At 42.6% G+C, this 19,335-nt stretch overlaps 2 protein-coding genes and 1 long non-coding RNA gene across 5 annotated transcripts; 1 reads left to right on the forward strand and 2 right to left on the reverse strand.

Annotated features, from left to right (window-relative positions):
* Positions 1 to 263: 263 nt before the first annotated feature.
* Positions 264 to 4,165, reverse strand: LOC108925988 (uncharacterized). 3 transcript variants are annotated; one of them, XR_001965448.2, is made up of 4 exons: positions 4,088 to 4,165; positions 2,964 to 3,340; positions 1,633 to 2,801; positions 264 to 1,499 (listed from the first exon to the last, which is right to left on the reverse strand). It is a non-coding gene; the product is annotated as an uncharacterized LOC108925988 (long non-coding RNA). The 3 variants fall into 3 exon arrangements; XR_003797540.1 differs by having other exon boundaries at positions 1,633 to 1,665; positions 2,649 to 3,340; XR_001965447.2 differs by having other exon boundaries at positions 1,633 to 3,340.
* Positions 4,166 to 5,474: 1,309 nt separating this feature from the next.
* On the forward strand, positions 5,475 to 11,172 carry LOC108925978 (zinc finger protein 883-like). The gene is made up of 5 exons (XM_018738383.1): positions 5,475 to 5,999; positions 7,558 to 7,807; positions 8,239 to 8,369; positions 8,523 to 8,622; positions 9,181 to 11,172. The coding sequence occupies exons 1-5, from the start codon at positions 5,805 to 5,807 to the stop codon at positions 10,404 to 10,406; spliced, it is 1,902 nt and encodes a 633-aa protein (XP_018593899.1). The 5' UTR covers positions 5,475 to 5,804; the 3' UTR covers positions 10,407 to 11,172.
* Positions 11,173 to 12,685: 1,513 nt separating this feature from the next.
* LOC108926076 (GTPase IMAP family member 7-like) lies at positions 12,686 to 17,493 on the reverse strand. The gene is made up of 2 exons (XM_018738542.1): positions 17,413 to 17,493; positions 12,686 to 15,259 (listed from the first exon to the last, which is right to left on the reverse strand). The coding sequence occupies exons 1-2, from the start codon at positions 17,444 to 17,446 to the stop codon at positions 14,034 to 14,036; spliced, it is 1,260 nt and encodes a 419-aa protein (XP_018594058.1). The 5' UTR covers positions 17,447 to 17,493; the 3' UTR covers positions 12,686 to 14,033.
* Between the last annotated feature and the right edge of the window lie 1,842 nt (positions 17,494 to 19,335).

Consider the following 19,335-nt stretch of genomic DNA (forward strand, 5'->3'; position numbering starts at 1 on the left):
GTTTCTCTAATACAAGCACCTGTAAATTTAGCATTGCTACACTCCCTGTCATCAACACTGTGATTGCACAGCAAAATGCACTGTTTTTTGACAAAAATTACACACACACACTTTCTGACCTGCGGGGAACCGGAGCCTAAGCCGGCAACACAGGGCATAAGGCTGGAGGGAGAGGGGACGCACCCAGGACAGGACGCCAGGCCATCGGAAGGCACCCCAAGCAGGACCCAAACCCCAGACCCACCGCAGAGCAGCACCCAGGCCAACCCACCGCACCGCACCACCATGGCCTCAACAAAAAAATTACTTGTTATTTAAAAATGTTAAGCCCGGTTTCTATAGCAGAGACCTGTGATCAGCATGCTAATCGTGATTGACTATTAACTGGAGTCATTTCCTGCTCTTTACAGGTTAATATGTTGCAGCTCTTCAGATACACAACATATTTAAGACTGCAACAAAGCAAAGCCTTGTCCTTCTTATCAGGTAGTTCACCAGAAGTGCAAGGTCATTTTTATAAATGTAATTTTTTTTTTTTTTAAAGGTGAACTCGGTTTACTGGATAATTTTTAAATGTGGATGAACTTGTTTTTGGATTGTTCCGTGCTCTCCTGTACAAGTCCCAGTGATAATATTTTAAAATCTTTTCCATAATGTATTATATGTGCAAGATCAGGAAGAGTCTATTATTTGTATAAATATTTCCAAGATAAATGGATTTTTTGGATTTTTATTTTTTTACTCAGTATGGATGGTTGTAGTTATGCCCAGCATACACAGGAGTCATATGGGTTACTCTTTAAGAAGGTCTGTGGGCACAGAGGACATTACTGTTTTAGTGTGCTTAAATTACCAACTGCTACATTTACATCAGTTGTTTGAATGAAATACTTTTACTTAAGCATCTACATTTAATGGATTTCTAATCCAAATGACGTTACAACAAATTTTCTCAATGAAAATACCAAAACCCAACAGTTTTTATCAAATACTAATTAGATGAATTTTCCAGACCAAACCTTGGAAAACTTTAATTCCCCCACCTGCATTAGCCTAGAGCTATTTCACAAAGCAACAGGCAATTTAAGAAGAAACCTTTTGCTTTCATAAAAATAGAAAACAAAACCTTGGATATTTAATTTAAAACAAGTTTTCAAAATGTTAAACACCTCTCTCAAGGTGTCCTTATCCATAATATAGGGTGTTAGGGAACAAAAAGGTAGTAGATCATGTATCCCACACTTAGTGACCATAAGTGCTGTGAACCAGGCGCACCTCTACCAACGATTTCAAATAGATGTTCAGGAGGTTAATACGAGGACTGATGAAGACAGACCATTATCTTCTCCAGAACTGAATGTGCCGTGCTGTGGCCAGGTAGACTGCAGAGTCCCCATGTCGGTATCCAGCGCTGGAGCATCCCTGCCCCAAAAACCCTCTACAGGACTGAGCTCTTCCTGCTCCACTGTGATGTCTCTTTCGTTTTGTATGATTCCATTCTGTAAATATAATAGATTCTGTGAGCTCTTGTGGGTATTGAATAGGCACAATGAAATGTGATGAAAATGCCTCTACCACAAATATGTTCAGCAATGACTGATGTGGCAATAAACCCTCAGAACAAAAAAGTACCTGTGCAAACTTTAGGATTCTGGATGGTGTACCCTATGAAAGAAAAAATACTACTGAGTCCACTGAGGATTTAAATAATATCAAAGTTTAACGCAGATCAGCAAAAATCTATGCGAGCTCATGTCGTAAGCATATTTTAGCAGGTGATCTGTGAAACGATGGTTCCTTCTATGGACACATTGCACCTGTGACAGTGCCAGTGGCTCCAGTTCTACTTTTTCACAGAAGCACGGAATGGTGAATTTCTCTGTTTGAGAAAAATGGCACAAACAATGCTACCATGTATAAACCTTTAAAAAAAGGAGTTTGTGTCATTGACAGATTTAGTGCTTTTGCTTTTAGACCCATTTCTGACATAACGTTGTTACTATCCTTCATGAAATCACCCTGTTAGCTCGATTTCCTTTCATGAGGGGGTAAAATTACCATCAATACTTATGTGGGAAAAGAAAATAATCAGTTGCAGGACTAAAAATGTCACCTAAAATTAATAACCGGCTTTTCTTTATTAATTGTTTATACTTTCTGTGATCGCTGCCCTGATTGGACTGTTTTGGACCAGTGTGTAGGGTAGCCTGAAAGCTGCACAGCCCCTGTGTTGCACTGGGACTAAACTGCTCATTTTTTTAAAAAAAAAAAATAATACTGGCTGGAATAACACTGACATTTTTATGTCAATTACAGAAAGAAAATGACCAAATAAGGGGCAAATTACTGTACTGAATCATAAGTCTCTAGTATGAAAAAAACACATTTTTGGAGGTGGCCGTAGCAATTTATTGTTATAAGGAACCCCATTTAATGAGGGATGAGTATATTTTCATTTTTTTCCTCTTAGGTCTTACGGGAATGTGATGTAAGAGTAAAGATGTTTCTTCAAGCAACACAGGGTAGCTGGATATCAAAGCCATACCATAAGTCCCTCAAAAATAATCATTTGGAATCACCCTGGCTTTTGTAACAATAAAGAAAATCTAAGAAATTTCTTATACCCAGCAGCAGAAGTATTTAAATACCAGTCTCATTTTCCAGTAGGTGAATAGCAAAGTTCAAATGTCTCCTTCGCAAATGTTCAAGCATCGCAGCTGTTGGTTCCACACAAAACGGGCAACTGTGAGGCCCTGCGATACTGTAGAGCTCTTCATCAGATGAAAAAATAGTCTTCACCTCTGTGAAAGTGTGAACCAAACTTTAGCATTGACATGAATATCTCTAAGTTTCACTCAAGTTTCACTGAAGCAGAAAAAAAATGTACTGTTCAGAAGGTGATGCAATACCATGGTTTTCCTCTGTGTCAGGGTATCGCACGTGTTGTGTCTGCATAGACGCACCTTGCGAAGACGATCCTCTGGCATTTGAGCCGCCGCCAGGCTCCGGGTCCGTGCAAGTGGGCTCCGTCACGAACTCTCTCTCACACGTGACGTATTCGAGGCCTGCGGTGCCCACTGTGCCGTGTTCTGCTCCCCGTGTCTAGGAGCCTTCCCGCAGTACGTTCTCCAGCTTGCCCGTTCCTCATCTGATACTGCTGTCCGTGGATCTCCCCATAAATCTGCGCTCCCAACTCCAGACTCTCATCAGCTTCAGGATGGACGCCAAACACCTCCTCATCCGAGGTCTTCAGTCGTCCCTGCAGGTAGTCCAACTTCTCTTCAGGGCCCTCTTCCTTGAGTACACCTAAGTCAGGTATGTTCTCCTCAGTTTCTTTCGGCTGAAATAAACATCAACAAACTCCAGCAATTAATGGTGAGCTACAGAAAAAAAAAAGAGTAATGTGTTAATCTGTATAAAGAAAAAAGAGTCATTGTGTGCTGTGACTGCGACTACAGCTGTCACTACTGCTTTGATTTCAGATATACCTCCAGAAGTTTAACTTGCTTATCGCCCCCATAGAGCAGGTTTAGTTTTATTAACAAAAAAGGTGTACACCTTTCAGGAAAAAAGGAATTTGTCATAAGGCAGTTGTTTCAGACATGAAAACTACAACACTAACACCACCAGCTAGACATGATACAAGCCAGATTCATGAGAAGCGACAAATAATTTGGCCTTTTGGCTTTAAAAGCCCAACAAAATGATTCCGTACTAAATCAAATCGAGACCGAAATATGGTATCATGATTCTGGCATGAGAACACAGGACTGGATTCGAACACCTGATCCCCTCCAGGGCTCGAAGCTCCACTCGACCTCGGGCTCACGGGGCACAGATTCCCCCTCTGCATCACAATGTGACACGAGGCAAAACAATCCACGTGTTGTGGATGTCCTTAAAAGCCGCGTTTTTCAATCGATCAAATTCCGCTATATCACACTCAGTTGCAAAAAAATTATGACGTCTCTTGAATAAAAACACGCTCAGTTATAATAACGAGCTGTCACGGCCTATTCCAACTCATAAAACTGGGAAGCAACACGATTTAAAGCGGTAATGGGGTTCTTTTCTTTTCTTTTTTTACCTTATGCACCACTTCTGAAGGGTCTCCGACCTGCCACCGCTCCCACCGAGCGCGCGCCCCGTCCATCGCAGCCTCCGCTCGCGCTGCTCGTTCCTCCGCAGGCTGCGGGACGCGTGGAGGCGCGTGCGGCCGATCCCGTCCTTCACCACCAGCTTCGTCATCTCCTGCACTGCCGTACGGCCAGGAATGATAAATCCAACTTCAGTTCAAGCCAAGGCGAGCAGCTGCGCCGAAAAAAAAGCAGCGGAGCGCCACAACAGAAAAATTCATGTCGCCCTGTCGTTCAGAATCTGTCTCGCAGCAAACGTTCAAATCAGCTCTCACTCACTCAATCACAAAAATTACACGGAGAGTAATTTGCTCGCCACTACAACACCTGACGAGGCTCGATACATTATTTTTCCGCACAGCTGGAAACGCTACAGTGACGCGTTGCATTACCGTATTACACGAAAAACAGGCGCAATTTCAGACGTTATTTTGTTAGCCCAGAACATAAAATACCTACGTTTAATACATGGTTTTAGAATAAAAGTACTGTATGCAGACTCCACAAATCAATATTATTTTTTTTCCCGCTTTTTTGGACTTTCATTTGATACGAGATCACTGCTGCTGGTTTCCACAGTGGCTACTCAGATCTGACAAATATAAATAACATTTCTTACATTTTAAAACAGCCAGTCGACAGTGGCCAGATTGTAAACTGCAATTCTAGACAGCGCACAAGTAATCCATCAATAGCATTACCGATGTTCCGATTCTGTTTTTAAGGTTGGAGATGTCTTAATATTCCTTCGACCGCAGTCGTTGTTTTCATAATTGTATCTTTTTTTTTTTTTTTTTTTTTTTTTTATTTACCACTTAAGAGTCGGTAAATATCCTTGATTTATAGATAAAAAGTGGAGTCCAGTACGTTTTGCGTGTATGTGTAGGTCCCTACAGTCTTAAATTGAGTAATAATGTTAAAAAACATATTGATTGAGGGAGTACCATAATAATAAGCAGCACTGAGACATGCTTACAGAATGGGATCGAATATTGATACTTTATTAATCCCTGCAGGGATATTCACACATGGCACAGAACAACAATGTGCACAGTTGCACCACAACAAAATATATAACTAGTAAGGAATTAAAACTACCTAAATAAATAACACAGATAGACTATTCAAATTAAGGCTACAATACTACACATAACTTATGAGTAATAACGTATCAAATAACAGAAATAATAACAAGATCAACACGTATCTTACTGATTTTGTACTCCAGATCCATTCTAATTCTTCTGTCATGACAGACGAAATGAATAAAACACTGTTTCACATCAACGACTAGTTGGTTTTATTAATTATTATTATTTAAAGGTACCTTATGAATAACTTACATGTAATAAACAAATATGCCGTTTCGCCAACATCAATCACCGCGTTAAGAACACCGGAGAAGCGCAAATAACCTGGAGGTTCCAAACGAGGGAAAAGAGGTTTTTATTTTGAAACGCGAGCCCCTCTGTACACCGGAAGTAGAACTTTACCTAATCCCTATTGCGGCTCACTTCCCACGGCGCAAGTCCCATTACGGCTTTATGTTTTCCCACAAAATAGCAAACACCCACAGGCGCATATTTGGCAAACGCGATGATTTAAGTTTTGTTGAAGCTGCCTTTCATATGTATATTTTTGCATAGATATTTTGAAACGGGGGGCAAGATGTCGAGTTTAGTTACCTTTCAGGCACAATTAGCCTCCATCATGGATGTGTTAGTGCGATCAGCCGTAGCAGAATTGAGTAAACTTGGCTCTGCGGTGCTGCGATTGGAAATGTCTCCTGGTGAGCAGGAGGATCATGATGATGATGAAGAGCTCGAGAAGAAGAAGGCGCCGTTTCCGATCGAGCAGAGGACGGTGAGTCCGGCAGTCCGCGCTACCGTGACTCGGTTACAGTGAGTGAGTGTAAACCCCCCAAGGTGGCAGTTTGACCTGGGCTGCAAACACCTTTTTCCCCCCATAACGCCGGTGCACACAAAGCCAGGCGCATCTGACTGCGCACAACAAGGGGCGTCGATGTGCGCGAAAGAGCAGATGCTGCGCTGTGCGAACGGAACGCGCGCGTGTGCGCGGTGTGTCGAGTTTGACAGTCAGTGTCTGAGCGTGTGGAGCCAGACACCTTTTGGGTGGGCTGGTGATCCATTCTGATCCGTAGAAGGGGAAAAAAAAAAAAAAAAAAAAAAAGTGTGTGCAGGATGCAGAGTGTCAGTGTGTGCGGCGCGAGCGCGCTCTCCACGGATGCATTTTCGCACGTTTATGAATCGCGCTCCAGTCCCGACCCGTGCGCTGCGCTGCGCTCTTTGTTCCAGCCGCGGTGCGCTTCTCAGTTAATCCCGGGCGTTGAGCCGCGTTTCTCAAGTTCTGATCGCGGATTTTCGTGTGCGATCCGTCTCATTTACGCCGCAGCCCTCTGAAATGTTCAGTAAAACGGCTGTTAAAGTTATGCCAATAATGCATTGGATTGATTGGGGTGGGGATTAATGTCCATCAGAAGTCTAATTTGTGTCTTTGTTTGCGGGGGGCAGATAAGACAGATGAAGCGCGATGTAGAGAAAGAGTTTCATCGGCAAAAACAATGCATAGTTTGAGGGACTTCTCCTTTTGCGAATAATAATAATGATGTGACGTCCGAGTTGCCGGCAGCTCTGAGCGCGAATGAAAGGACGAGGTCTTAACAAAAGGCGCCGTATCTATCGAGGCAGTGATTTAAAAGGCAGTTAAAGGGAAACGGCTGGAGACGTGATCATATTAGTCCCGCAATAATTAATCGCACGAGATCATGACACGGAGACTCATTTTCTGTCTCGTGAAAGCGCCTCGCTTTGTGTCTTTTCCCCCAATGATGAAACTCTTCTTGTCAGGCTACGAACACATACGCATGTACGTACATATATACATACGTACATACATATAAGCCACATTGCTTTTTACTTAAACAATGTCCTGTTTCTTGTTTCTTCCACCCTGATTAACATGCTTATAAATATGCTCATATTCCATAGTCCCTTTAATTCCATTACTTGCAAACTGAAATAAATAATTTGTACCACATTTTTCTTTATTTACTCATTTGTTGATTACAAAAAGCATTTCTTCCTTTATGTGCCTTATTCAACTGGGACATTTTGACTATCAGTTCAGGGCAAACCTTCCTCAAGGGCACTACAGCAGCACGTGGGGTTTGAACCCGGGTCCTTGGAGCTACTAGCCACCTGCTGCCCTCTGTTAATCAATTTATTCTTCGAGACAGCTCCATTATAAAATGTCTGGAGTGTTTTTGTCCTCTACTTTTAGGAGGTGTACAGCTTGCATGCAATTTACAATTGGTGCAGTCGACAGTAAAGTGGCCCAGAAATGTCTCTTAAAAAATGTAAAGAAAAAAAACCTTGCGCATCTAAAATTGTAATAATTTCAGACACAGCTGGCCTCCATCATGGCAACGCTGGCCAAAGCAGCAGTGGCGGAAATTAGCAAACTTGCAGATGATGGCTTCGCCGTCTTGCGTTTGGAAATGTCCCGGAATAAAAAAGAGAACGAAGGCCTTAAGAGGAAAATAGAGTTGATGGAGAGCGAGCTGAGGACGGCAGGAAGACATGGAGAGAGTGCTGTCGCCAGTCGCTCTGTCGGAGTTCAGGTCGGATATAGTCTGGAGGACTATGAGAGCGGTAAGTGACTTTGCACGCTGGTTTCGTGTATTTCGTTGGCTGAGCCCGTTGTGGATGACATTCAATAGTAATGAACCATAAGTTGATATATCAACTTTTAATTTTATTCGTGATTTTTGTTACACTGCTATTCTACAGTGACGGTGCAGTTAGACCGTTGCGGTAGTACCGAATCAGACTTTTTCTTACAATTCAGTGCTTCTCTTCTAATTTGCCTTGCAGTCATGTGTTTGTTTTGATGTATGCATAACACATGACTGGGTAAACTCCGTTTTGACAAAGAAGCCTTTAAAATGGCATTTGCTGTATATTTAGCTGCTGTACAATGTGGTTTGGTTGTCATATGTTTTTACTGTCTGAGATAATTCATGTGTGGCTGCTAATGTTGACAGGAGTTGTGGGGTTTTCTGATTTTCTGGCCTCTTTTCCAGGAGGGGCACATTCTCCAGGGCGAGAAGGGGTGCCTCTAAAAGGGTGGAGAAACAGGGTCTGGATCGACGGAGAGACCATAGCTGTGAAACTGGAAGGTGGTCCATTGCAATGTGATGCTGTCAGTGATGAGGTCAGACCCCGGAGCGTTCTGGCTTTCATGCTTATGAGGGTCATCACTCATTCGGTGTCGCCGAAGTTGATGCCACGTGTTTCTGTAACTTTGTGTGACACTCATTTCAACATCGGGCAAGCTAGAAACCGTTTGCCAATTTTAATTTTGCAGTCTGCAGATGTGGAAGATGACAGGCCTGAAATAATGATGATAAAGGAAGAGAATCTGGAAGAGGATTTGTGGAGCAGTCAGCTTCACGACAGAGAGAAGAGTAAGTGGCAAACATGGAATCGCTCAAGAAATACAATCGTTACATGGATGTGTTTGCAACACATGGAAAAACGGAGTCACATGCTGTAGTTTCCGAAGTATTTTACTAGGTTTAATGGGATGGGTTAATTGTCAGTCTGAGTAATTACTAATATTGGGCACTTTCAAATTTGACAAGGAAAATTGCATTAATCTGCCGTATATCTGGACAGGAACTGGTGGTCCCCCGAAGAACTGTGAAATGAGTGGCTAAGTCGTAGCCCCCAGATGACCTGACATAAGTCTTTGAGAAAAAGATGTTTTAAAGTACTTATAGTCTTTAAATTAAGCTTTGAACAGGAAATCATATCAGCATCTCTTAAGGTGGTTACATCTAAAAAATCTTCTTTTCTGTAGCATCTCTATTGAAGTCTTGTGTGAGTGAAGGGCATTAGGACAGTGATTTTAATTACAGGACGTTGGTTTAACGCAGAAGACTGGCAGTAATTTTGTGTCAGCACCCTGTCAGATTCACTCTTTTTTTTTTTTTTTTTTTTTTTTTTTCCTGTATTTCCCACAGGAAATGTGGAATTTGCTGATGCGGGACACAGACCCATCTTTGACCAACTCTACGAAGACGATATTGACGCAGAGACCGCGGCAGCTAAAAACCCCGAAAAATGGGACATCCTCCCTTCTTCTGAGTACGACCTGGGTGGTCGGGAGAAGGATGGACCTACCCTGAGTAGGAATACTTACAGTACACAGAGTCACGTGTTTGCCGAACAGTCGATCGAACAGTTCATCTGCTCGCATTGCGGGAAAAGTTTTGATTGTTTCAGTGCCTATGAGACGCACCAGCAGATACACTCAGGGGAGAAACCGTATAGCTGTGATAAGTGTGGGGAAAGTTTCTCTAACCTAAGTAACCTGAAAAGACACGAACGGAATTTTCACAGCGGAAAAGTAACGCTTGATGGATCGGCTTATGATCGGTTCGACACAAAGAAATCCCACATTAGTATACCCCACAGGCTCCTCCCTGGGGAGAAACCGTTTGGCTGTACGCTGTGCGACAAGAGCTTTAGCAAGCCGAGCCTTCTGAAGAAACACCAAGTTGTGCACACTGGGGAGAAACCGTACAGCTGTGATATCTGTGGGAAGAGTTTCTCTTACATGTATAGTCTAAAATCACACCAGATCACTCACAGCGGGGAGAAACCATTCACCTGCTTGCAGTGTGGCACCAGTTTCACCAAAAAGACTTACCTCGAGACACACCAGAACACACACACTGGACAGAAACCATTCAGCTGCCCGCACTGCGGCAAGCGCTTCTCCCAGAAAAGCAACCTTAAAGCTCACATAAGAGTCCACACGGGAGAGAAGCCGTTTCGGTGCGATGAGTGCGGCGAGTGCTTCATTCACGCAAACAGTCTGAAAACACACAAGCAGCTTCACACCGGAGAGAAACCGTATAGCTGTGACATTTGCGGGAAGAGCTTCAGTCGAGCGACTCACGTCAAAATACACCAGCGCATTCATACGGGGGACAAGCCGTACAGCTGTACCACATGCGGGAAGAGTTTCAGTCAGAAAGGTTACCTGAAAACACATCAGATCTTTCACTCCGGAATAAAGGACTTCAAGTGTCTGGTGTGCACAAAGAGTTTCAGCCAAGCGAGCTGCCTCAAAAAACATCAGCGAGTTCACACAGGGGAGAAACCCTTCGGTTGTGATAAATGTGGGAAGTGTTTCTCTTATCTCAAGTCTCTTAAGGACCACAAGTGTATGTATTTGAAATAGACCGTTTGGATATACGCAACTGTAAACCTGTGTTTATTGTACTGTGAAGGTCCTAGTAAATTCAGAAGGGTGATGCGTAGAATGTCGGAGGAGTTTCCTCTTTTTTGCAGGATTTTCTTTTCTTTTTTTTTTCGGATTTAACGTGGCTTCTTACGGGACTCGTCTGACAAGGCTAATTCGTCATATGATGAAGAATTCTGCCTAGTACTTTAAGTGCCATTCTTGTATATTGGTTTACATTTCTAACTGTATCATACCACAGAATACCGATAAATGTTTGTTATTGTTTAACCATTGTCCTAACCGGCGGGTTTATGGAATGGTTAAGATATTTGATTGAGTACCTTGAGGCTCAAGTTGAATACTTCTAATGGTAGGAGCCTACAGTGAAACTGAAATAAAGACGAAAACCTGCAATACATGGATCACGTAAGAATTCAAACCTGTGAACTTCTTATATGGAGGAAACTCCATCGACGGCAACATACCTTTTCAGTTAAGAGTTTCGCGGACATTGCGCCGCTGCACGGTGCGTTTTTGTCCTGTTATTCCAAAAAGTTTTTCACAAGCTATGGGTGGGAATTTGGCTTTTCGCTGGTTCCTGGGCTTCAAGTCGGCAGTGACATCGCTGCTCGAGAGCATTCAGTTTCTCGTAGCTCAAGCGTTGCTTTGCGGTTCCCTCCGGGCCGTCGACCTACTGGAAGGAAAATTCGATCTACAGCTCAAAGTCAAGGAGCTTGAAATAAATTTTCTTGAGCGTTTGTTCTGCTTCCTGCTCTATGCTGAGATAAGATATTCCACAAGCATCATGTTGATTTTTTTTTAGTCTTTTTTTTTTTTTTTTTTACTGCAGAATAGGGAATCTCCTAACTTTAATTTTATTGAGATGATTTGAATTTTTTGTTAACAACACCATTACTTCAGTCTCAGCTGAACTCTGGCCTCTTTCAAAGAGGTTGACCTCACGTTTGTTTCCCTCATAAATGAAGTGCTTGTCCACCTGCTCACAGTAAAAGGACCATCGATTGACGCCAGGCTTTGTGCACGATCCATTTTTCCATTGCTGGGTCACTAGGAGCATTGCTCCCAGGGTCAAATGTTAAGCAGATATTTGAAAATTGCAAAGGTCTTAACATCACACCATTAAGTAATTCAAGCGTCAAAATAAGTCACGTATGCAGATGCACATATTAAAGTCACTATCTTTTGAAATAACTGGTAAGAATCATATTACATGTATTGACACAGAAATTTAAGAAAGTTCCACAAGTTTTGAAAATGAGTGGCAGGAAAAATAAAAATTGCAAGTAAAATTTAAAACAAAAAGAAAGAAGTTTAGCAGGTCTTGATATACGCAAGTTGACGTAAAAGGGGGTTTTATTTTGAAAAAAAGACTCCCCCTGTCCACCGGAAGTGGAACTTGACCTAATCTTCTCTGGCTCGCTTCCCACAGCGCCAGTCCCATTAGCGCTTTCCCATACAACAATAAGCAATAAAACCCCTGACTGGTGTATCATCTATGCAACTATAGTTTTAATCCAGTAACTCTTACGTGCTTATAGGTACGTTGTGTGATGTAACTGGTAAAATGTTTGACTTTTGTTGTTTTTCAGAAAAAATATGAACTCGTGAACATTAGATCGATGATGGGATTCAGTAAACTTATAGCTTTGTTGCGTTTAAAGTGCCAGTTTCTCCAAACTCGTAGAATGAAACAGGCTCAATGAAAAGAGGACTGTAAATTGAACCACCTCTGAGCCCAAAACTGGGTAATGGCCTGTTTACAGCTGTCTATACGTAATCCGAAGGTTGTGGGTTCAAATCCCCCTCCAGGGCAAGAACCTTGACCATAGTACTCACACTGAATTGATTGTAAATATGAAGTTTCTTACTTAGCATTTCCAAATGCATTGTGTCAGCTAGGTGAACGGAGATGATGATATGAGAATATCATTGATTATGATATCATTATTATTATTACCTTATTGGGGGGGCGCGGTGGCGCAGTGGGTTGGACTGGGTCCTGCTCTCTAGTGGGTCTGGGGTTCGAGTCCCGCTTGGGGTGCCTTGCGACGGACTGGCGTCCCGTCCTGGGTGTGTCCCCTCCCCCTCCGGCCTTACGCCCTGTGTTACCGGGTAGGCTCCGGTTCCCCGCGACCCTGTGTGGGACGAGCGGTTCCGAAAATGTGTGTGTGTATTACCTTATGATAATAATAATGCCCAAGAAAACCATTATCATTATAATAGCATTATCAGACAATCAAACTTTATTTAGAAGAGAGAGCAGCACAGGCACACTTTCAAGAGGAAACGGTACAAATAAGAACATGCAAGAATTCCAGTAAAATATTGTGGATATTTTGAAAAAGATATATATTGAAGGATACACATGACTGTATTAATATTGATAAACATGGTACGTGCATCAGTTTGTCAGGTATTAGTGTAACTAAACAATGTTGCTCAATTACCACTGTTATATATGACTGTTATATGCTGTTATATTGCTGTCATAACTAAAGTATGCAATAAGAACAATCTATATGCATGATTTTTGAGTTCAAAAAAGCAGATGAGATTGTAAAGTTGCTTAGTATACTACGAATATGCAGGTAACTTTAAGACATTCCAATTATTTAGAATTATCTAATTGCATCTTATTATATTTGCTCAAAAGCTTCTTTAGCTACCGGAAAGTGAACGTTGGATTTACAGCTCTCTGTATCCGACAAACGGACCAATTTCACAAGTGTAGCCTTTTCCTTCCTGCTTTAAATGACAACAGATACATGTTGAAGAATGAACTATACGGCAAAGGTGGGTGCAATGAAGTCTGGGGCATGAAAGTGGGACAGATAAACACACATTCCTTGACTTGCAAATGTTTGCATTGCAAATTCTCACCTTTGTGAACCCATTCAGTTTATAGCTATAAATCCAAATTATTTTCAAAGGTACAGAAATTTCTGTTCACAATTTTAGTGATCTTCTTCGTGCCGGTGCCCCACCTTGAATTTGCGCCCAGCACTCTAACGTTGTAATATATCCCTCTGGTGCTGAGCATCGTGGGAATGAACGGATTAATTTTTACCTTCCCTCGAAGCGGTAAGTTGTGCTGTGTTCTGATTGCTTACTGCTAAAAATGAAACGCATCTGAATTGTTCGCTATTCTGGCCAGCTTCTTGCCTCGCAGCTGTCTTTAATTGGCTCACTCGCTGATTGTTTATTATGTTTAAAATAGTTTATAGAATAGGAACAATCGTGTGTATATTTGTAAGTAATATTCCTACCTTTCTGTGCACCATACATATACTACATACAAACATGCATACATAAATGTATGTACGTACAGTGCTGTATTTTATTACCGTATTTGTAACTGTTTAATGACAGTTGTTGGGAACATTCATATTAAATTTTCATATGAAATTTTTCAATTTTTATTTTCTGGTGGGATAGTAATATTTCTTACTGTATTTTTGGGTATACTTAGGTCCAGCTTGTTGCAAGTTATAATCTTCCCCATAAGAAATAATGGTTTTTGTCATTTCACCTAACGCATATCGAGGAATTAATTTCGACTTGCAAACTGAGAAATGGGTGTGTTTTAATTAGCCTGTGAGAGGGTTACTGTATGGAGCACTGAGCTGCTACGAGAGTTGCTGCCTGTTGAGCAGCCGCAACCGCAGCTGGTCCTGCCACCTGAAAGAATGAAGCGCTTGCAGCTGCAGCTGGTGCTGCGCTGGCACTGCTCATCATCACTGTTGCTCCTGTTCCAATTCCCACCCCTGCAGCCAGCAAGGCTGCCCCCGCAACAAACAACCCCACCTTCTTGAGGAGCTCAGGTGACTGCTCTGCCTCCTCCCGACTGCTGTCAAAGTATCTGCGGTCGATCTTCTCCTCTTCCTGACGGATCTGAGCCTCAATCTTCCTCCTGTACTGCGTTTCCTCCTTTTTCCTGTTATTCTCTTCAACTTCAAGCTGTTTCAGCTTCTTTGTCTCCTCCTTGAGCTGCAGATCTAGTTCTGCAATGTTGTTCTTCAGCACCTTCATCCTGTCTTCAACTTCAGCCTTCTCTCTCAGTGCCTTCCATCTTTCCACCTGCATTTTCCTGATGAACTGTTGCAAGTTTTCATTCCACTTCATCTTGGATTCCAACTTCGCTCTCCGGATTTCTTCCTGGTTGAGCTCAAGGTGCTCCCTCTGGAATACCTCCACCACTTCATTAGTCTCCTTGAAGACCTCGTTGGTAAAATAGCTGTTCTCATTCTGGTTGACCATGCGATTGATCATTTCCAAGAGTTTAGCAACCTGGTAACGGTTCTCTCGGTCTTCATTGTTAAAAGCCAAGAACCTCCGACCAAAGTGTTTGACCAGGTCTTGGATCTTACGGTTTTGTTTAGCAATGAAGTCCTCGATGGACTGTCCCTTCAGCTTGTCTGCGTGGGTTAGGAGCAGTATGGTGTAGGGGACAATGTTGCGGCTGAAGATGGTCTGGATGCGTTCCACACAGAGGTTTTCCTCCTCAGTGTAGCGGCCGATTTGCATCACGAGGAGCACAGCATGCGGTCCTGGTGCCAACATAACCAGACATCGCTGAACTTCCTGCTCCACGTTCTCTAGGGAATTCTCTGTGTCAAACAGGCCAGGCGTGTCCACCAGAGCCACCCGGTGCCCCAGTACTGTACCACGCACCTTCTTACAGGTCTCTGTCACCGAACTCATGCTGAGCTCACATGCGAAGTGATCCTCCCCCAGGATGGTGTTTCCGCTGGCGCTCTTTCCTGACCCCGTTTTCCCCACCAGCACGAGTCGCAGCTCTTCGGGTTCTGCATTCCCAACCCGCCTGTAACCTGCAGGGGAAATATTCATTTAATCTCCTTGCTCAACCAAAAATGACACTTGTAACAACACAGTTTTCTAATGGCTCACAGTAGCCTGAGAAACCCATTCCGTGTGGTGCACGAGATTTAAAAAAAATAAATCTGCAAGCTAAATGTTCAGCTACAAAAAGTTTTTGCATTCATTCCATTGTGTTAAATCCTGCATTATTTCGCATTCCAAACAGATACGCGAACAGTTAACATGCAAGAACGCTGCCTTGCATAACAGGTCTTTGTTCATTTACTTCCAGAAATGTCACACATTATTCTAATTATAATATCAATATACCGTTTGTTAATTTTATTCTTGTTAAAATATTATTAATAGAGAATAACATGATATATAGTGTTATAATTATTATAGGATGCCCCCAGGAGCAGGAATTGAGTAAAAAATAGTTGTTATGAACACCAGATGCTGTGTAATGTAAATAGTTGTGCAACTGCAGAGGGGTCTTTGAGGGACTGGAAGAGTAAACAGCTCTTAGTTGAGCGGTTAAACACATGCTGTTATTTGGTGATCTCAAATGATAGTCAGTTTTGGCATGGCCTTTTGGCAGCTTTTTTTTTTATTGGACAGCTAGTAGCATAGTCCTTATTGTCTCTACCTTTGGACACAGCAGTTGCAGGTTTGAATCCCACCTCCTTGAGCAAGGTACTAATCCTGAATACCTCTATAAATGGGGAGATAGATAATATCCTCATTTAGTTAGGTGATGCTTTTTCTAAAGCAACTTGCAATTATTCACCCACTTGTATAGCTGTTGAGAGTTCCTCATGGGTCCGACAGCTGCATGTGAGATTTAAGCCGACAACCTTTAGGGCCAAAGGCAGCATCTCTAACCCCTATGCTACCAGTCCCCTTTTATCCCACCGTGTCTTTTTTGGGCAGTCAGAGCCCAAAAACCATACTCGCTGCAACTCTTTTGTACGGCACTATTATTTTCACATTTCTAAACTGGCTTCAACTTGTACCCCCAGGATGCTCACTTTTTTTGCTTGCCTGCCACAGCACATGTAAACTACCTTGAATGAAATCACAAAAAGTGAGTAAATAAAACAAAATGTCTGTCAATAAAACGCAACCGTTGCCAGACTAACAGCCGCACTGACACTGAGCGAGACGCAAACAACAATTATTATTATTATTATTTTTATTTTTTATAGAGCGCTCTTCTCACGCAGCAACACAAAGCGCTTTAACACAGGCATACAGCAAGAAAAATTGATACAAAGAAAGAAGACAGTCAACTAATGGCTACCATAATGAAGAACTTATTATAGAGCTATAAGTATACCTACTGGCCACCAGGGAAAGGAACAAAAACTCCCAACTGAAGGCTGAGGGAGGAAAAAAAAACCTCTTGGGGTCCACGGGCCAGTGGTTGCCCACCCTTCCTGGGCATTCTAGAAAGTAACAATTTGTAAGCCAGTGTTTAACAAGTAACTATAATGTTGGTAAATGCCATGGCCTCTTGGATCCCCAGCTACAATTCATAAGGTGGACCGTTATGCTCTCGCGCAGCACACGGAGCGCTCGTCCCTACTGGTCCCTACTGGTCCGGACCGAACGTCGGTACTGCCTCACTCTGATTGGTCCGAAGGCACATAGGTACGTGCGTTGTGCGCCTGCGCGGGCTCCCGAATCCCACGGGTTCCGCACAAATCATGTGTTCAGCAGCCAAATATGTTGTCAGATGAAATAAAAAAAAATGAACAAAGGAAAAAAATACGATTTTTTAAAATCGTAATACTATTTATTCTAATATGTTGTAGGCTTTAAATAAATAAATAAAAAATAAATAAATACATGTAAAAAAATATAATTTTTAAAGTCATAATAGTATTTAATCTATTCGAAAAGCCATGGTGATGGTACTGGATAATAAAAGTACTTTTAAACATACTAGTAGTATGCTTGTTGTTGTCCTTAATGACATAATTGAAATAATTACATGAACAGTAGGTTAGTAAGTAAGCGCAGCGAAAGGAAGGACAGAAAAGCCAAGAAAAGATCATCATCATGTGTGAGGAGCAGAACAGGTGAAGCCGTAACTTAGCTGAGCGTGCAGAAACTAAAGAGCGGAGGAAAGGAAAACGCCGGAGAGGACAGCAGGACTAACCCGACACAGCGGTCCTCGGTCTCCCCGCTGCCATGATGAAGCGCGCGCCACACGCAGAACGCGACCCTCCTCGCGCTTCGGCGCGCGCCCGTCAGCCTAGTCCAGGGGAAACGAAACCTAACATTCCAGCCGAAGCGCGCGCACACGACCGGGCGAAACTCGCGCCTCTTTGGGTTATTTGCATTTCGCAGTCGTTTTTTCTGATGGGGAAAGTAACGGTTTTTGAAGCCCCGCTAAAAGAGCGCACTGACTGAACACATGTAAAGTAGATCAGCTCCAGCTTGTCGCATTAATATTAGATTTATAATAATAATAATAATAATAATAATACATGGAGTTTTTCTTCCACAATGAAATGCACTTTTGCTTACTCAGGTGCAATTCTCTTTGCAGAAATGCGTCTGCCACACTAGTAAACACTGTAAATGTGAAAGTGCACAGCTGCAGTGAGGGTGTCGAAGTGTGAACCGGTTTTGTATAAAATGAGGATTTAAGGACCTGAAGATCTGAGCCCTTGGAGAGAGCGGGAGCTGCCCAGCACCTGGCTCCCTACTGCCCTCTAGTGACATTAGTGGGAAAACATTAAAGAACATTAAATACAAGTTTTTTTTTAAATGTTATTACTTATAATTTTTTTAAATACAATTAAAAAATCAAACAACAAGAACAACAACATAGAAAATACACTCAGAGTCGTTTTGTCATTTGCACAGTTGCACTGGGTACTGAAATGCTTGAGACGAGGCTCAGATTCAGAGACTGACAGGACAAGCACGTATTAGAGATGAACAAACACATATTTAGACAAGAATGGTTGAGATGATGCTGCAATGCAGTAGAGAAATGAAACCACACACACATACACACATTATCTGAAACCGCTTGTCCCATGCAGGGTCGCGGGGACCCAGAACCTAACCCGGTAACACAGGGCACAGAGCTTGAGGGGGAAGGGACACACCCAGGACGGGAGGCCAGTCTATCACTAGGCACCCCAAGCAGAACTCGAACCCCAGACCTACCGAAAAGCAGGCACAGGCCAAAGCCACCGCGCCACCGCGCCACCGCCCCCCCAACAGTGGTGGGCAAATCACGGTAATTCAAATACGTGTCAACAGTATATGACAATTCAAATACGCGTTATGAAAAAAGATTACATTTTGAAAAAGATATCAGATAAAACGAAAACAGATCTTTTCCCCGACCATTTTACTTTGTATACACAAATAAAGTGCCGATATATAATCATTAACATGTTTGCAAAAGATTAGCGAACAACCTCTCTGCTGCCCTCTAGTGACACCAAGGGGAAAACAACAGTTTTTTTTTAAAAAAAATTGATTTAAGCAACAACATCAGAGAAAACAACACAAAGTACACACAGCGTTCCGCAACCATATCCACAGTTGAAAAGAACGACATGAGGGGTACCTGTTATGCTTGCTTTCATATTTTTTACGGTTCGAAACGACTTGCCCTTCTCATCGCGAATGTTCAAAGGACTTTCCTGCCCGTTTAATTTTGTGTATGTAGTAAGGTACCAATATCCTAATTAAGTCAATCGCAAAATATATTTTAAAATTATTTTCAAAGGAATTGAAGTTTATCGTCACGTCATCAATTCTTCAAAAATAATTAAAAAAATTATCACATTTATTTCCTCTCTAGGGGGGTGTGGTGGCGCAGTGGGTTGAACCACAGTCCTGCTCTCCGGTGGGTCTGGGGTTCGAGTCCCGCTTGGGGTGCCTTGTGATGGACTGGCGTCCCGTCCTGGGTGTGTCCCCTCCCCCTCTGGCCTTACGCCCTGTGTTACCGGGTAGGCTCCGGTTCCCCGTGACCCCGTAAGGGACAAGCGGTTCTGAAAATGTGTGTGTGTGTGTGTGTGTATTTCCTCTCTTTAAATTCAACATTGCAGTGCAGTGC

This window comes from Scleropages formosus, chromosome 3 (assembly GCF_900964775.1).
Source record: "Scleropages formosus chromosome 3, fSclFor1.1, whole genome shotgun sequence".
In the NCBI taxonomy this organism is placed as follows: Eukaryota; Metazoa; Chordata; class Actinopteri; order Osteoglossiformes; family Osteoglossidae; genus Scleropages; species Scleropages formosus.

Coding starts and splice junctions, on each gene's coding strand:
- LOC108926076 (XM_018738542.1), bottom strand. CDS start 17,446: ATGGCAGCGGGGAGACCGAGGACCGCTGTGTCGG. Junction 15,260..17,412: donor ACCGAGGACCGCTGTGTCGG/GTTAGTCCTGCT, acceptor TTTCCCCTGCAG/GTTACAGGCGGGTTGGGAAT.
- LOC108925978 (XM_018738383.1), top strand. CDS start 5,805: ATGTCGAGTTTAGTTACCTTTCAGGCACAATTAGCCTCCATCATGGAT. Junction 7,808..8,238: donor TCTGGAGGACTATGAGAGCG/GTAAGTGACTTT, acceptor CCTCTTTTCCAG/GAGGGGCACATTCTCCAGGG. Junction 8,370..8,522: donor GTGATGCTGTCAGTGATGAG/GTCAGACCCCGG, acceptor TTAATTTTGCAG/TCTGCAGATGTGGAAGATGA.